Genomic DNA, 17,653 nt, shown 5'->3' with positions numbered 1-17,653 from the left:
ACATTTTTTAGAGTAGTTCCGTTCGTTTAAAGCAGTGTTTTTTTATCTTAAAGCACCAATGTGGAATATTTGACACATAGATGGCACTGTTGTTGAATGCGAATGAAAACCAGTGCCACAGCAATCAACAAAACAGAAGATAAACATGGCGGCGACTGAAGTTGTCATGTTTACTGATATGCCAACTACCTCGGACTCTGATTGGCTCTCTGTGCCTATTTAAACCCCCTTCTATCTGTCCCCTGTTGTCAGTCCGTCTGCAAACCTCAGTTGACACTAGGCAAGCCTTTTTTCGACCCTGATTCCCACCTGTTTTTTGCTCCTGTCCATCCCCCTTTTCGACCCGTTTTTGTCCCTGAACACGTCTACTCTCCTTTCCTGGCTTACGACTCGCTTCCAACCCGGACCATGTTTTTGCTCTCCTGTCCCTACTGACCCGTTTTTCCGTTCCCTACACCGCCATCGCTCACCACGGAAGATCCACTTCGACGTTCAGAGCGACCCGCTTCCCGCATCCAGCAACCACCGGATCGTGGGCGCAACATTTTCTCTTTCTTACAATAAAACTTGTGAGAAGCGCAACGCAAGTGGGTCCTGTCTCCGTTCTGGTCCTGACAGAATTAAGTATTATGTAAGGGAAATTATGGTCGAAGTGTGCCTTTTATATGATATTCTATCATTTTACTTTTACTTTTATGCATTTATATTTACTCAATAATTTGGATAATAATAATCTGGAGCGAGCGCCTCCAAGGTCAAGAGCATAAGCTTCCCAAGACAAAGGAACTTTGTCTCTACAATTTGAAGGCGACTGGCGGGCTTCCTATCTGTTATCAAACATGTGCACAGAACTCCTTTCAGCTAACTCATACAACCCAAAGACAGTAGCATCAGCTTCCCAAGCCAAAGGAACTTTGTCTCTACAATTCGGAAGCCAATGGTAATTTTCTCAAAACTCTTATCTATTTTCAAACAATAAACTGCAACGATGTATCATTTATTATACTCCCACGCCATCTGCACATGTTTTATTCCATCCCCCAATCAGAAATCTATGAGACGGTATCTATGAAGCGCTGTTAACGGCTAAAGACGTCAATCCTCCATTTTCATTTAAAATTAACTTTGCAACGAATGATTAAAGGGACAGTGTGTAAAACTTAGTGCTTCCTAGTAGTAGAAAAAAACTTTCATCCAGAAAAATAACAAAGATAAATTTGAAATCCTGTTTTTTACGCATTCTGCCGCCACACTATGTGGTATATCACTGGCCCTGGCTCGTACAAGACAACACAGTGCCATCTAGTGCTCAACTGTCACTTATTGGGGATTTAAACACCATGATAATCTTACTCCTTGAAAATACAAAATTAAATATTTTAGATTTCCTTTTATAAATACATGTTTAATGTCACGGTCGCCTTGGTGACCAGTCTGCCCCGCCCTCTGGGCAACAGCTGAAAGCAGTTCCACTAATTGTGGGTCTGTATTTAAGGCTGCATTGTGGGCTCTGCCGTTGCGGGTTCATTACTCATTATTCACAATCCCGGTCTGTTATGCCTTGTCCTGTTTTAGTCTGTTATGCTTTGTCCTGTTTTAGTCTGTTATGCCTTGTCCTGTTGAGTTCGTGCCGGAGGAACTCTGTATTGTTCTGTTTTGCCCCGGAGTATTGGGCGACTTTTATTTTGTAAAATAAAACTTATGGATCGTCAACGCATTTGAGTTCTCCCTTCATGCCTCCTGCCTCCGTTCTGGTCCGGTCCCCTTCCACGCCACCACGCTCTCGTGACAGTTTAAAAAGGCATGATTTTGCTCAAAACTATCACTTTCTGAATAAATTGTTAATAACGCCTGTCGCATTGATATTTCACACCAAAATAATTAAATAAGACGGGATGAAAACATTTGCTGGCCTGTAGAGGGATGGACACCACCAGTCTGTACTTGCCCAAGACACACCATAGGAAATCATGGCCCTGCAACCCTGATGTTTAAGGGATAACTGGTCAATCTAACATATAGTTAACTTAAATCTAAACGGCTGCTAATCTGACTTTTTGCACTACTGGCAGTTTTTTATAGCTTGCCACTCATTGCACATTGCTCTCTGCACTATGGTAATTACAGCGTTATTGTTACAGTGTTAATGTTACTGTGTACCTGACTTGTTAACCTGACTGCCCATTTTGCACATCTGGTTAGCTACTCTTCTTGCACTATCGGCACTATGGTAAAATACTATACGTAGCCAATTACAATACAACTTTATTTATATCTGTACATTCAAGGAAACTGTGGGGGTCAGATGCATCGACATTTCGTTCTGTATACACGTGTACTAGAATGACAATAAAGTAGATCTGAATCTGAATCTGAATCTGAATCTGAAATAACCATATTAAACGAACTAAGATAACAATTGTTGGCCTGGAAAGGGATGTCCGCCATCAGGCTGTACTTGCCCAAGACACACCATAGGAAATCATGCTTCTACGACCCTAATGTTTAAGGCATAACCTAACTAAACCAACTAAGATAACATTTGTTGGGCTGGAGAGGGATATCCGCCACCATGCTGTACTTTCCCAAGACACACCACAGAAAAGCATGCACCTATGACCCTCGTTCTTAAGGGAGAACCAAACCAAACCAACTATGATAACATTTGTTGGCCTGGAGAGGGATGTCCGCCACCAGGCTGTACTTGCCCAAGCCACACCATAGGAAAGCATGCCCCTACATCCCTAGGGTTTAAGGGATAACCATATAAAACCAACTAAGATAACATTTGTTGGCCTGGAGAGGGATGTCCGCCATCAGGCTGTACTTGCCCAAGCCACACCACAGGAAAGCATGCCCCTACATCCCTAGGGTTTAAAGGATAACCAAACTAAACCAACAAAGATAACATTTGTTGGCCTGGAGAGGGATGTCCGCCACCAGGCTGTACTTGCCCAAGACACACCATAGGAAATCATGGCCATACAACCCTGATGTTTAAGGGATAACCATATAAAACCAACTAAGATAACATTTGTTGGCCTGGAGAGGGATGTCCGCCACGAGGCTGTACTTGCCCAAGACACACCATAGTAAATCATGGCCATACAACCCTGATGTTTAAGGGATAACCATATTAAACCAATTAAGATAACAATTGATGGCCTGGAGAGGGATGTCCGCCACCAGGCTGTACTTTCCCAAGACACACAACAGAAAATCATGCACCTACGACCCTCTTTCTTAAGGGAGAACCAAACCAAACCAACTATGATAACATTTGTTGGCCTGGAGAGGGATATCCGCCACCAGGCTGTACTTGCCCAAGACACACCACAGGAAATCATGCCCCTACGACCCCAGTCATTAAGAATACCTCCTACCAACCCACTAAGACAATATTGATATACAAATTCATAAATTACTACTTCAATTATTAACCTAAACTCAGACTCCATGGCCTTCCTTGTGAAACAATCGGAGTCTCTATAACCTAAAATGTGGATATTTTCGATTCCACTCTAGACAATGACGACAGCATATTTCTTTGTTTTCTTTTTTGATATTGAAGGATTTTATACATTTGACTATAAAAATTTTTATATGATTGAATACAAGTTACATTTATTGAGTGTGATGAAGATTTTCACCGAGTAGGCTTAAGTTCAATGACAGGTCACGCTGATCCGAATGCAGAATATTTTGTCTAGTTCTGTTGATAACAGGACTCTGACGGAGGACGGCAGGCATTGTTTGGAGAAGTTGTTTTGGTTGGTCCAGACATCGCGGCGCTCGTCTCTGAGCTGGTGAGGCCCACGTGGGGCTTCCCTGGCACACCCATGGGAGGAGCCGGCACACCAGCTTGCGGAAAAACTTGGGCCGAGAAGAGAAAGGCTGAGGACTTCAGAGGAGGCTTGACAGAAACTCGAGCGACACTAATTCGGCTAATTCGGCCATATTCGATGGAGTTCACTTAGTTTAATTGTTAAAGAAATTAAATCTGCCCCCGTGTGGAAATGCCGGTCTCTTGTTCATCTTTTCCATCAAGAAACCAGCGCGCAATGTTGGGTGAATGTAGATTGTGTTTAGTTAATGGAGTCAGATAACTAATTCGAACAATTTGGTAAACGGTACATTTTAATATTTAATTAGATAATTAATATCGAGTTGATCTAAAGAAATTTAAAACGTATATTATTTCACAATAATATTCCCTAGTCCTTTTCTTGGCCCCTAAAACTGGACTATTACTAAAACCGCTTCTGTGTTTTTCTTTGGTATTGATCTCCCTTTCTCCTGTTTTATTACTTATAGTGGAATTTTCTCAGCAGGAATTGGAACCGAGCAAAAAAGTCCCGCTGAAAAAAAAAGCAAAAATAGGATTCCCCTAAAGCCACTCACATTTCAGTCACGTTCTCAAAGTAGTCGAAGGTGCTGATGTTGTGGAGGAAGGACCAGTTCGCATCAGGGTGGAAGAGATTGGGGTTGGCATAGGGGCCGATACGCCCGTGACAGCTCTCTGCCAGAACAAAGAGGATGAAAACGTGAAGAAGGTTCAGGGTGTGTATGGAATTGGAGCCAAAACCCGGGTTTATAGAATCCAGATGCTGCTCGCCACTCACCGGTGTTCCACCAATTTTCACATGTGGTCCACGGCAGGGTGCTTTGGAAAGAGTTGAGAAGGTAGAAGAGGATCCAGGCCAGCACCACGATGTAGTAGATGTTCAGGTAGGTTACGATGACCAGAGATGCTATTCCCAAGCCTATGAAGGATCGAAATTTTTATTTTGAACATGACAAAACAAAAACAGGACAACGAATCGAAAAAAAACGGAAAAAAATACAGGTCGACGAGTATAGGAAGAAGCATGAATATTTGTGTCCCACAGTTAGCTCTTCTGTTTATTTACAAACAAATATCAACTCTCGAATCATTGGCTCCGTGGATACACTGTCACGGTTGCCAATGGTGCCCAATTGGCCCCGCCCATTTGGCACCAGCCGCCTAACTGATTGGCTTCCTTCCTATTTAAGCACAGTGTTCTCACTCACCCTTTGTCAGTCCGTCAACGAACCTCTGCACCCGTGTTTTGTGACTCTGTCCGGTTTCCTGCTTGTGTTTCCTGTCCGGTATCTTCCGCTCTATTTTGTCCTGTTTGATATCGATCTCCAGTATTGTTCTCCTGTCCCAACTTACGACTCGTTTATGATCCCGACCACGTCTGCTCTCCTGTCCCGGCTTACGACCCGTCTCAATATATACCTAGAATCTGTGGTCCGTGCAGCCCTATGAGACTCCTTGTGATTAAGGGCGTCACAAATAAACATGACTTGACTTGACTTGAATTATCCTGAGGTTTTTGAGTTTTCCCTTGCCCTCATGTCGGTTTTGTTCTTTGTTATCGATCTCCAGTGTCTGGTATCGGTCTCCTCTAGTTTGTCCTGTTTAATTTCGATCTCCAGTGTCTGGTATGGTTTCTGTCTATCTCGTCCTGCTTGTTATCGGACTCCAGTCTCCAGTGCCTGATATCAATCCTGTCTGTCCCGTCCTGTCCGGTATCGACCCCACCTGTCCAATATCTGCTCGTGCAATTGGTATCGATCTCGTCGGCCTCTGGCTTCCTGTCGTTCCACGCCAGACTGCTGCCTTACGTCTTCCGCCCAGCGATTGCCGAATCACTGGCGTTTGGGTTAGCGTGCATGACTGCCCCATTTCCCGCAAAATAAAGCTTTTGTGAGAAACGTCACGCATCTGGGTTCTTCTCCTGTTCCGGTTCTTGACACACACAGTCTTTTAATTATCATCAGTATCACCACTTCCATCACTGTTTTTATCCTCCCAGATTTATTTAGTTTTAATATAATAACAATAATAATAATAATAATAATAATGTTGATTTGCTTGCATCTACCTTTTTTCTATATCATTCAGCCACCATTTTCTTCCTCTCTGTACTTTGCCAATATTGTTTTTTCAACATCCGTTGAAGCCTTGTCATCCTAAAAGAGGGATTACCTCATGTGCAGTTCCTTCTCAAGGTTTCCTCATTTTCCTCAGGTGTTTGAGTTTTCCCTTGCCCTCATGTCGGTTCGAGATCAGGGGATGGTGTCATAATAGTCTTTGGTTTGCAGGAATATGTGGTCCTTGCAGCCTTATAAGACTCCTTGTGATTAAGGGTGTCATAAATAAACATGACTTGACTTATCCTGAGGTTTTTGACTTTTTCCTTGCCCTTATGTCGGTTGTAGATCAGGGGATGGTGTCATAATAGTCTGTGGTTGGCAATAATCTGTGGTCTGTGCATCCCAATGGGGCTCCTAGTGATTAAGGGGGTCACAAATAAACATGACTTGCTTTGACTCATCCTGAGGTTTTTGAGTTTTTTCCTTGCCCTCATGTAGGTTCTAGATCAGGGAATGGTGTCCTAATAATCTGTGGTTTGCAAGAATCTTTGGTCTCTGCAGCCCTATGAGACTCCTTGTGTTTAAGGGGGTCACAAATAAACATGACTTGACTTGACTTGACTTATCCTAAGGTATTTGAGTTTTCCCTTGCCCTCGTGTTGGTTTTAGATCAGGGGATGGTATCATAATAGTCCGTGGTTAGCAAGAATCTGTGGTCTGTGCAGCCCTATGAGACTCCTTGTGTTTAAGGGCGTCACAAATAAACATGACTCGACTTGACTTATCCTGAGGCTTTTGAGATTTTCCTTACCCTCATGTCTGTTTTAGATCAGGTGATGGTGTCTTAATAGTCAGTAGTTTGCAATAATCTGAAGTCTGTGCAGTCCCATGAGACTCCTTGTGTTTAAGTGGGTCACAAATAAACATGATTTGACTTGACTTGAGGTTTTTGAGTTTTTCCTTGCCCTCATGTCTGTTCTAGATCAGGGGATGGTGTCTTAATAGTCTGTAGTTTGCAATAATCTGTGGTCTGTGCAGCCCCTTTGAGACTCCTTGTGACGAGGGGGGCCCCAAATAAACAGGACTTGACTTGATGACCAATATCAGTATCGATAACCATTTACGAACCGATACTTTGATTTTATCAACCCAATAAAATGCCCAATTAAAAGAAAACATTCTGATTAAGGGAACTGTAAACATTTCCTCCATAATCAGATTGGAGGTTTGATTTGCGACACGGAAATAAGCAAGAATAATCGCAGATCCCCCGAAACCGCTCCTAAGCACGGTCAGATAACATCGAGGCCCGGGTATTACTCCTGACTATTTCCTGCAAACAAATACTTCTTTAATCCCGTTGATTGTCACGAGGTCCGCAGACTTTCCCCCACGACAGCCGCACGTCTGCAAGTCGACAAATCCCGGCCTTGTTCGCCATTTTTTTTCCTTTTTTTTCAAACTTACCCTGAAACATGGGGCAGATCTTTCTCCAGGCGGTGACAGAACTCTGGCTGGTGTATTGACCTAGCGCCGTCTCCAGGAAGAAAACCGGGATCCCACCGAAGGCCAAAAACAGGAAGTATGGGATAAGGAAGGCACCTGCGTGGTGGAAAATAATGTGTATTTTGAAGGGCCTAGGGCGGCACGGCGGTTGAGTGGTTAGTGCGTCTGCGGCACAGTTCTGAGGTTATGGGATCAAATCCAGCTACCAGCCTCCCTGTTCAGAGTTTGCATGTTCTCCTCGTGGGTTTACTCCGGTTCACTCCGGGGACTCGGGTTTCCTCCCACATCCCCAAAACATGCATGTCAGGCTAATTGGCCGGTCCAAATTGTCCCTAGGTGTGCATGAGCGAGTGAGTTGTCTGTCTCTGTTTGTTCAGGGTGTCCCCTGCCCACTGCCCGAAGATAGCTGGGAAGGGCTCCAGTACCCCCGCGGCCCCACTGAGGATAAGCGGTGCAGATAGTGGATGAATGGATGTATATGCAGAGATGGCTAAATAACATGGTTGTAACGGTGGCGCAGTGGTTAGCGCGTGTGCGGCACAGTTCTGTGGTCATGAGATCGAACCCCCTGTGTGGAGTTTGCATGTTCTCCCCGTGCTTGCGTAGGTTTCCTCTGGGCACTCCGGTTCCCTCCCACATTCCAAAAACATGCATGTCAGGTTAATTGGCCGGTCCAAATTGTCCCTATGTGTGCATGAGCGAGTGAGTTGTCTGTCTCTGTTTGTTCAGGGTGTCCCCTGCCCACAGATAGCTGGAATGGGCTCCAGCACCCCCGTGACCCTACTGAGGATAAGCGGTGCAGATAATGGATGGATGGGTGGATATTAAGGGCATCCTAGTGGTCAAAATGAGTCATTAAAATAATAAGCAAAAATAAATGAACTGCGAAATAAAAATGCACAAGAGGTGAATCAAAATCTCACTTAGTGTCGTAAAAAGGTATTTGCAACCTTTCCGATTTCTGTGTTTTTTGCATATTTATTACTCTCAAAGTTCAAAAGACCAATTTTAATATATCACACTGAGAAACCCCCCCAAAAATACCAAATGCAGCCCATGCTAGGAAACCCCCCTTTGTGGCAGTTTGACACCGTTTTGCAAAGAAGAGTGGGCCAAAATTCCTCCACATCGTTGTTATTGCTGCCAAAGGCAGCCCAACTCGTTATTAGGTTCAATGGGCGCATACTTTTTCGCATAAGTTTTACTTTTTTGTGCCTTAATAAACGGAAACAAATTCAAATTCAAAGTGTTGTTCTTCATATGTTAGGAGTGACGAGATTGGATAAATTGAGAAATGAAATTGTGAGAAACAGAACTGGCGTAGTAGTGGAACTGAGCAAGCGTGTGGATAAGAGAGTACTCGGTTCTACAGAGCAGATGTCAATAGAAGGAGGTCTAAATAGAGTGGAAGCTAGAGCTCTTGTTGGGTATGAAAGGAGAGGTGTTGGGAAAGGATAGTGGGATGTTTGGATGTGTTCTAAGGAATGGGCAGGCCACCTGCATGATATGGCAGGGGTAAACCAGTGAAAGCTGTCGGGCCCTGCTGTTGAACAGAAGAGTGTGTTGTGTCACCCTGACCCGAGTGACATGGCCGCTTTCTTGTGTCCCGTTTCATCTGGTAGGTATGTAGGTATGTAGATATGTAGGCAGGCAGATAGATGGATAGATGTCTAGATATATGTCTGGATAGATAGATGTCTAGATAGATGGATATATGTCTAGATAGATGGATGTCTAGATAGATGTCTAGATAGATGTCTAGATAGATGGATGTCTAGATAGATAGAGATAGATGTCTAGATAGATGTCTAGATAGATAGATAGAGATAGATGTCTAGGTAGATAGATAGAGATAGATGTCTAGATGGATAAATAGAGATAGATAGATAGATAGATAGATAGATAGATAGATAGATAGATTGATAGATAGATAGATAGATAGATAGATAGATAGATAGATAGATAGATAGATAGATAGATAGATAGATAGATAGATAGATAGATAGATAGATAGATAGATAGATAGATAGATAGATAGATAGATAGATAGATAGATAGATAGATAGATAGATAGATAGATAGATAGATAGATAGATGTGCTTAGGATTGGTCGTTTCATAAAGTTGTTAACATAAGGCTTTGTAGGGGACACCTTCTTTTGGTGTGATCTGGCATTTAGATAGATAGATAGATAGATAGATAGATAGATAGATAGATAGATAGATAGATAGATAGATAAATAGATAGATAGATAGATAGATAGATAGAGACAGATGTCTAGATAGATAGATAGAGATAGATGTCTAGATGGATAAATAGAGATAAATAGATAGATAGATGGATAGATAGATAGATAGATAGATAGATAGATAGATAGATAGATAGATAGATAGATAGATAGATAGATAGATAGATAGATAGATAGATAGATAGATAGATAGATAGATAGATAGATAGATAGATAGATAGATAGATAGATAGATAGATAGATAGATAGATAGATAGATAGATAGATAGATAGATAGATAGATAGATAGATAGATAGATAGGTAGATGTCCAGATAGATGGATGTCTAGATAGATAGAGATAGATAGATTGATAGATGTCTAGATAGATAGATAGATAGAGATAGATGTCTAGATAGATAGATAGATAGATAGATAGATGTCTAGATAGATAGATAGATGTCTAGATAGATAGATAGATAGAGATAGATGTCTAGATGGATAAATAGAGATAGATGTCTAGATGGATAAATAGAGATAGATAGATAGATAGATAGATAGATAGATAGATGTCTAGATAGATGGATGTCTAGATAGATAGAGATAGATAGATAGATAGATAGATAGATGTCTAGATAGATAGATAGAGATAGATATCTAGATAGATAGATAGAGATAGATGTCTAGATGGATAAATAGAGATAGATAGACAGATAGACAGATAGACAGATAGATAGATAGATAGATAGATAGATAGATAGATAGAGATAGATGTCTAGATGGATAAATAGAGATAGATAGACAGATAGATAGATAGATAGATAGATAGATAGATAGATAGATAGATAGATAGATAGATAGATAGATAGATAGATAGATAGATAGATAGATAGATAGATAGATAGATTAGAAATAACAGCACTGAATACTGTTACTCAATGGTGTCCAAACTTGTTTTCTTTGTGAGGCCCACATACAAAAAGGGAGAGTTTTCTCCAGGAATCTACCAAACACACTAAAATTAGTGTTCTATTTCCTTGTGTTTGTTTGCGATTTGTAAAAGGCTTCTATTTAAAAGATTTTTTTTTGTCGTCATAGATCCCATGACCTAATTCAGGGTTTCCCCACCTCTCTTGAGTGGTTTGCATTTATATAACCGTTTGCAAGTCACTCAAAACCTCCCGGGCGCTTTACAATGTTCTTTACACTTACCCATTCACACACACACACTCACACACAGAGGCAGTCATGCAAGGCACATACCTGCCTTTCAGGGGCTTTAGGGGTTCAGTCTCTTGCCCAAGGACACTGACATTTAACTCGGAAGAGCCGGGAATCGAACCTGCAACTTCTGGGTCCCAAGGCGGACCAATCTTTATTTTTAAAGGTTAAATCATTTTGTTAGGCAACAGTATAAAGTTGTTCTAATCGTTTTCTTGTTATTTGGGGCCACAGTGGCTCAGGGGTAAATCGGGATGTTCCTTTTGGTCAATATTTTGCTGTAATTTGGGATATTGTTATATTTTTTTTCACTGTTTTACACTATTTTTATCTTCTTTTCTGGAAAAAATTGCAAAAATAATACTTTAAATGGGCAAAATTGATCTGCATTTCCAAATTTTGTATTTGTAAACTCAGAAAATAAATTAAATTGTCGACATTATGTGCAAGATTTTTACTTTATCTGAATTATTTTACTGTTTCAGTGCAATCTTAAACACGTCTTAGTTATTCAATATATTTCCTAACTAAACTACTTCATAAATCCCGCTTTGTGTGTGTGTATGTGATTTATAGGCTCAGAAACAGCTGAACTAATTTCCGTGAAAATGAACACAGTTGTATTTTAGGCCTCTGCAAGTGTTTTTAGCTAGGTTTCATTTTAAGGCACCCCCAATAAATACCAACAAATTCGATGAACATCAGCCTCTATGTAGTCTGCTATTGTGGGGTCTCTGCCGTCCTGTGGTGGATAAATTGGGTACTGCAGCTGCTGCCCAACAACCATTCCGAGCAGCGCAATCCAATCTAAAATCTAATGCTTTTTTTTTTTTTTCAAATACAACAACAGTAAAAATATTGTCTTCTCGACATGCTAAAGAAAGGTAAAAGTATTTTTAGGATTTATTTTTGTTTTTCAATAACTTTTACATGAAAAAAGTGGACAGTGTCCCTTACCCTGTGTGTAATCGATAATATAGAAGCAAGGTTATTTTAAAATTGTTTTTTTATCGTACAAAAGTTCATCTCATTCTCATCTCATTAGCTACACCGCTTATCATCAGTAGGGTCGCGGGGGTGCTGGAGCCCATCCCAGCAATCATCGGGCAGTGGGCAGGGGACACCCTGAACTGGTGGCCAGCCAATTGCAGGGCACACGGGGACAGACAACTCACTCGCTCATTCACACCTAGGGACAATTTGGACCGGCCAATTCACCTGAAATGCATGTTTTTGGAACGTGGGAGGAAACCGGAGTGCCCGAAGGAAACCCACGCAAGCACGGGGAGAACATACAAACTCCGCACAGGAAGTCTGGAGCTGGATTTGAACCCACGCAGGAGGTTCCCAAGACATGAACTGTGCTGCACATGCGCTAACCACTGCGCAACCGTGCTGCCCAGTACAAAAGTTATTTGTGAAAAAAAGAAACATTTATGGAGTACAGTATTTGTATTCGTTGAACAAATGCTTAAACCTGTAAATACGGTTTGCTCTTCTTGATTTGAATGTAAAATGGAATATTCACTGTACAAATGAATAAGATTTCTATTTTACAGGGTTTGATTTTCGCGGGTCCTTTTCAGAATGCAACCCCTGTGAAAAACGAGGGATTACTGTATTCTTCATCCCTCGAAGAGAACAGCTATAACTGGATAATTATTGAGCAAGGGCGATTTTAGGTTCAGAGCTGTAGGGGGTGCTGAGAACCTAGAACAGGGGTGTCAAACTGATTTTAACCCGGGGAAAAAAGAGAGAAAGAAAAAAGAGAACGAAATAAGAGAAAGAGAGGGAGAGAAAAGTAGAGAGGGTGGGACAAAGAAAAGAGAGAAAGAAAGAGAGAGAGAGAAAGAAAAGCGAGAGAGAGAGATATATAAAACGAGGACAGGAGAAACAAAAGACATAAAAAGAGAACTAGAGAAAGAGGGCGAAAGAAAGAGAGAGAAAGAAAGAAATGGAAAGAGAAATAGAAAGAGAGAAAGAGAGAAGGAGAGAAAGAGAGAGGGGGAAAGCAAGAAAGAGAGAGACAGAGAAAAAAGAGAGAGACAGAGAAAAAAGAGAGAGAAAAGGAGAAAAGGAAGAGAGAGCAAAAGAAGGTGAAAAGACACAGAGAGAGAAAGAGAGAAAGACGGACACAGAAAGAGAGAGACAGAGAGAGTGAAAGGGAGGAAAGAGAGGGATACAGGGATTGAGAGAAAAAGGGAAGAGAGAGAGAAAGAGACAGAAATAAAAGTGCAGTCTTTGTGAGAGGGACCTGGCTTTGGCAACAACAAGTGGACATATTTGAACCTGCAGCTCGTTTTTCTCTTGCGCTACTCTACGGGTTGTCTCGTGGGGCGGATCAGGCCCTTCAAGGGATTGAATGTCACCCTTGACCTAGAATGTCTGGCTGGTTCAAAACGTGTTTTTGTTTATTTCACTTCAAGTGATATATCATGAAAAAACTCAATTATGATAACATTTTAATTAGAATATTTCACTAAAGGCATTTTATTTTGCTTTATTTTGTTTATATTGTACTCCTAATCAGTCCGTCTGCAAACCTCAGTGCATGCAAGGCAAGCACCTTTGACTCTGGCTCCTGTTTTGATCCCGAACTGTTTCCTGTTTCGATCCCTGATCCAAGCACCGTTCTCCTTTCCCGGCTACCCGTAGCCTGATTCTGTTTCCTGTATCGATCCCTGATCCAAGCTCCGTTCTCCTGTCCCGGCTACCTGCATCCTGATTCTGTTTCCTGTTTCGATCCCCGATCCAGCTCCGTTCTCCTGTCCCGGCTACCTGTATCCTGATTCTGTTTCCTGTATCGATCCCCGATTCAAGCTCCGTTCTCCTGTCCCGGCTACCCGTATCCTGATTCTGTTTCCTGTATCGATCCCCGATCCAGCTCCGTTCTCCTGTCCCGGCTACCCATAGCCTGATTCTGTTTCCTGTATCGGTCCCCGATCCAAGCTCCGTTCTCCTGTCCCAGCTACCTGTATTCTGTTTCCTGTATCGATCCCTGATCCAAGCTCTGTTCTCCTGTCCCGGCTACCCGTATACTAATTATGTTTGCTGTTTCCCGCTCATACCGGCTACCCGACTTGTTCCGATCTCCGACCACGCTCAGTCACCCGTCCCGGCTGACCAACTTGTTCTAGATCTCCCACCACGCTTGGTTTGCAAGGGTTTCCGGGCTGCTTCCCGCTCCTCCTGCCCAGCGAGCACCAGATTGTTGTCTTTTTCCACCCTTACTTTCCCGATCCCTTAATAGAGCATTGTGTGAAACGTTACGCATTTGGGTCCCCTGCTTGTACCGGTCATGACAGGGCTTCCATGATAACATACTCTTCCTTTCATACACCGGAACTTCCCCAGACTCTGCCGTTTTGCCGCAAGTGACATTAGCTGAGCAAAAATGTATGAGAGCGGTGCCAGGAATCAAAAGGACTGAACCATTTCAAGGCAGTGGAGTATTTCCAACATTACGTTAATCACATCTTTGTTTTCTTTTACTGTTTTTACCTTTTTATTATAGTCAAGCCTTTTATGTCATGATTACTGACGCGAGGCACCTGAGCCTGCTCCTTTGGCGCCAACTGCCTCAGACGCTGATTGGCTACCTGTCACTTTGTAAAACCCTGTCTTCCTGTCATCTGTTGTCAGTCCGTCTGCAAACCTCAGCTTACGCTAGGCAAGCTCTTCGACCCTGACTCTCTATTTTCTATCTGTTCTGGCTCCCGTCTGTTTCCCTGCTCCGATCCATTTCCTGTCCACCACGATTTTTCTCCCCCGTCCCGGCTTCTGACCCGTTTTTTTCCCGCTCTCGACATCGCCATCGTTCACCACGGAAAAGCCACTTCCACGTCTGAGCAACCTGCTCCCAGCGATCTACGGTTTGTGTACCATCCTGTTCCTTTTTTCCCAATAAAACTGGGAGAAACGCACGCAAGTGGGTCCTGTCTCTGTTCTGGTCCTGACATTTTAAGCCGATCCTGTCTTTTATTAAGGAAATGAGTTTTTAAAATGCTTGGGTTGAAATTGGGGGTGCTTGGGCACCCTTAAAACTGGCTGGTTACACCCATGTTATTTAGCCATCTCTGCATATACATACATCCATTATCTGCACCGCTTATCCTCAGAAGGGCCGCGGGGATACTGGAGCCCATCCCAGCTATCTTCAGGCAGTGGGCAGGGGACATCTTGAACTGGTTACCAGCAAGTTGCAGAGACAACTCGCTCGCTCACTCCCTAGGGACAATTTGGACCGGCCAATTAACCTGACATGCATGTTTTTGGATTGTGGGAGGGAACCGGAGTGCCCGGAGGAAACCTACGCAAGCACGGGGAGAACATGCAAACTCCACACAGGGGGGTTCGATCTCGTGGCCTCAGAACTGTGCCGCACACGCGCTTACCAGTGCGCCACCGTTACAACCATGTTATTTAGCCATCTCTGCATATACATCCATCCATTATCTGCACCGCTTATCCTCAGTAGGGCCGCGGGGGTACTGGAGCCCATCCCAGCTATCTTCAGGCAGTGGGCAGGGGACACCCTGAACAGAGACAGATAACTCACTCGCTCATGCACACCTAGGGACAATTTGGACCGGCCAATTAACCTGACATGCATGTTTTTGGAATCTGGGAGGAAACCTACGCAAGCACGGGGAGAACCTGCAAACTCCACACAGGGGGATCAATCTCATGACCTCAGAACTGTGCCGCACACGCGCTAACCGCTAATATACACTTTGTATAATAATATTTTCATGCAGTCATCCCCTAAATGACTGTCACCCACTACTCACATTCATTTTAGCCCTGCCTCTTAAAGACATATACACCACTTAATAATGTAGTTTTTTTTTACATTGTATCCATGCATTCTGCATGTGGGAGGCATTACACAACGAGTAGGGGGGGGTAAAGTTTTATGTGGTCTCTATAGTGCTGTTTCTCATTGATATGGGGAGGAGGAGATTGGATCAAACTACAATTCGATTCGTCCAACATCTTGAAACCATTTTGTAAAACAATCAGCATCGAGCTCCCACACACTCTCACTCAAAAGAACAGATCTCACCTCCACCATGCTTGTAGCACAAGTATGGGAATCTCCAAACGTTTCCCAGGCTCACTATTTCTCCGGTCATGGAGAGCAAAAACTCCCACTTGTTGGCCCACTTCCCCCTGTCCTGACCCCCTTCGTCGCCATCTGTTTTGCTTGGATCTTGCCTGGTGGGGCTTCCTCCGGTTGTTTCTTCAGTCATGGTGTATTCAATCTAATGCATGCACAGAATAAACATGAAATTCGATCTGGTTTGCAAAACTAACATTGTTTTTTTTTAATCATTCCAATTAAGAAATAATTAGCAATCCCATAATGCAATTAACTGTTAATTAAAGCATACACTGTGTGCAGAAATGAAACATGCAACTCACCAGTGGACTCTGCAAGTGAACCCTGGCTGGAAAACGCCACAAATGAAGGGCAGGAGTTAAGAGTGAAGAAAATTCTTGTTCTCAAATGGGGTGTGTCCTTAGAGGATGCTCATCGCATATGTGCGGGGGAAGAACCCAAGAAAAGTTGGGTCGTATTATCGCATTTGCATGAATTGGGGTGGTCTTCATGCGAGTGTTTCATAAGAGGCAATGTATAGGTTTTTCTGTATTTGATACGTTTTTTGGTCATTTCTAATTGTGGAAAAACAAACATTTTGTATTAGGATGATCCGGTCTTGCCCATAAAACATTCCTGTCAACAGTGTTCCCTCTAAGCTGCGCGCGTGCGCAATTGCGCACTGCTCGCACATTCTCAGCGCACAAGAAAATCTAGCCAGCGCACAAAAATGAGGGCTCAAAATTACTAATTAAGAAGCGACTTGGGTCAAAGTTACAGTGCATGAAGGTAAAAATACACGGGTTCCCCTGACGTTGGGTCCTAAATGCGGTATTTTGAAGTCGAGTCGAAGTAGAAAGAAGTTGAGTAAAGTTAGTAGAGTTTGTCGAGAAACGGCTTCTTCGGCTCGGCTCACTAAAAGGAACCAGCTCTTTCGGGTCCTAAACGGATCTTCAGGTTGTTTTACTTCTTTAATCCCAACATGACCAAATATTATGTAAAATTATGCACAAAATGACTTAAAGGAAGGGGGGAATAGAACAAAAAAAAATACCAAAATGAAAAAGTAGTGAAAAGTTGAGAAAAAAAGAAACAAAAGGAAGAGAAAAAATAAGGAAAAATTAAGAAAAAAAAACTGAAAAAAAAGAAAACAAAGAAATGTAGGAAAAAAAGCAAATAGAGAACAAAAAGAAAAAAGTTACAGCTCGGAAAAAATAAACACAATGAGATTTTTTTTAAAGGAATTTAAAAAGAAGTAGAAAAAAAACACTGAAAAAAATGAAAAAGTTTGTTTCATCTCATCTCATTAGCGCACCGCTTATCCTCAGTAGGGTCGCGGGGGTGCTGGAGCCCATCCCAGCCATCATCAGGCAGTGGGCAGGGGACACCCTCAACTGGTTGCCAGCCAATCGCAGAGAAAAAAATTGTGTTGCATTCAAATAATTTCCAATTATATCAAGTGAATCGTGTTGCCAACATTGTACTTCCACTAAATATGTGATTAAGTACAGTTCTGTATCTTACAACCGACTCAATAAGCCCCCAAAAATGTTAATATTATGCGACAAAATATATCAGGAAATAAAAAGAAATGGATATCTTGTAAAAGAATTGCAAGAACAGACGACGTAGGCTGTACAACCTTTGCAATAGTACATGAGTCAATTCATTCAAAAGAGAAAAATCATTTTGCAT

The 17,653-nt window shown here is 42.4% G+C and overlaps 1 protein-coding gene across 4 annotated transcripts in view; it reads right to left on the bottom strand.

Annotated features, from left to right (window-relative positions):
- The window catches only part of LOC148356291 (sodium- and chloride-dependent betaine transporter-like), a 63,210-nt gene extending 46,862 nt beyond the window's left edge, over window positions 1–16,348 (bottom strand). For all 4 annotated transcript variants that reach the window (XM_088347898.1, XM_088347901.1, XM_088347899.1 and 1 more), the window contains exons 1-5: window positions 16,282–16,348; window positions 15,923–16,121; window positions 7,372–7,506; window positions 4,623–4,763; window positions 4,402–4,519 (exon numbers count right to left, since the gene is read on the bottom strand). In XM_088347898.1, coding sequence (XP_088204024.1) covers window positions 4,402–4,519; window positions 4,623–4,763; window positions 7,372–7,506; window positions 15,923–16,109 — 581 coding nt within the window. In that variant the 5' untranslated portion in view covers window positions 16,110–16,121; window positions 16,282–16,348. The remainder of the gene's footprint in view (window positions 1–4,401; window positions 4,520–4,622; window positions 4,764–7,371; window positions 7,507–15,922; window positions 16,122–16,281) is intronic.
- Window positions 16,349–17,653: the final 1,305 nt, after the last annotated feature.

This window comes from Urocampus carinirostris, chromosome 11, assembly GCF_059441175.1.
Source record: "Urocampus carinirostris isolate Australia breed hairy pipefish chromosome 11, RoL_Ucar_1.0, whole genome shotgun sequence".
Classification (NCBI taxonomy): Eukaryota; Metazoa; Chordata; class Actinopteri; order Syngnathiformes; family Syngnathidae; genus Urocampus; species Urocampus carinirostris.
Note: the sequence above shows the minus strand (reverse complement) of the source record. Positions and strands in the feature narration are given on the sequence as shown.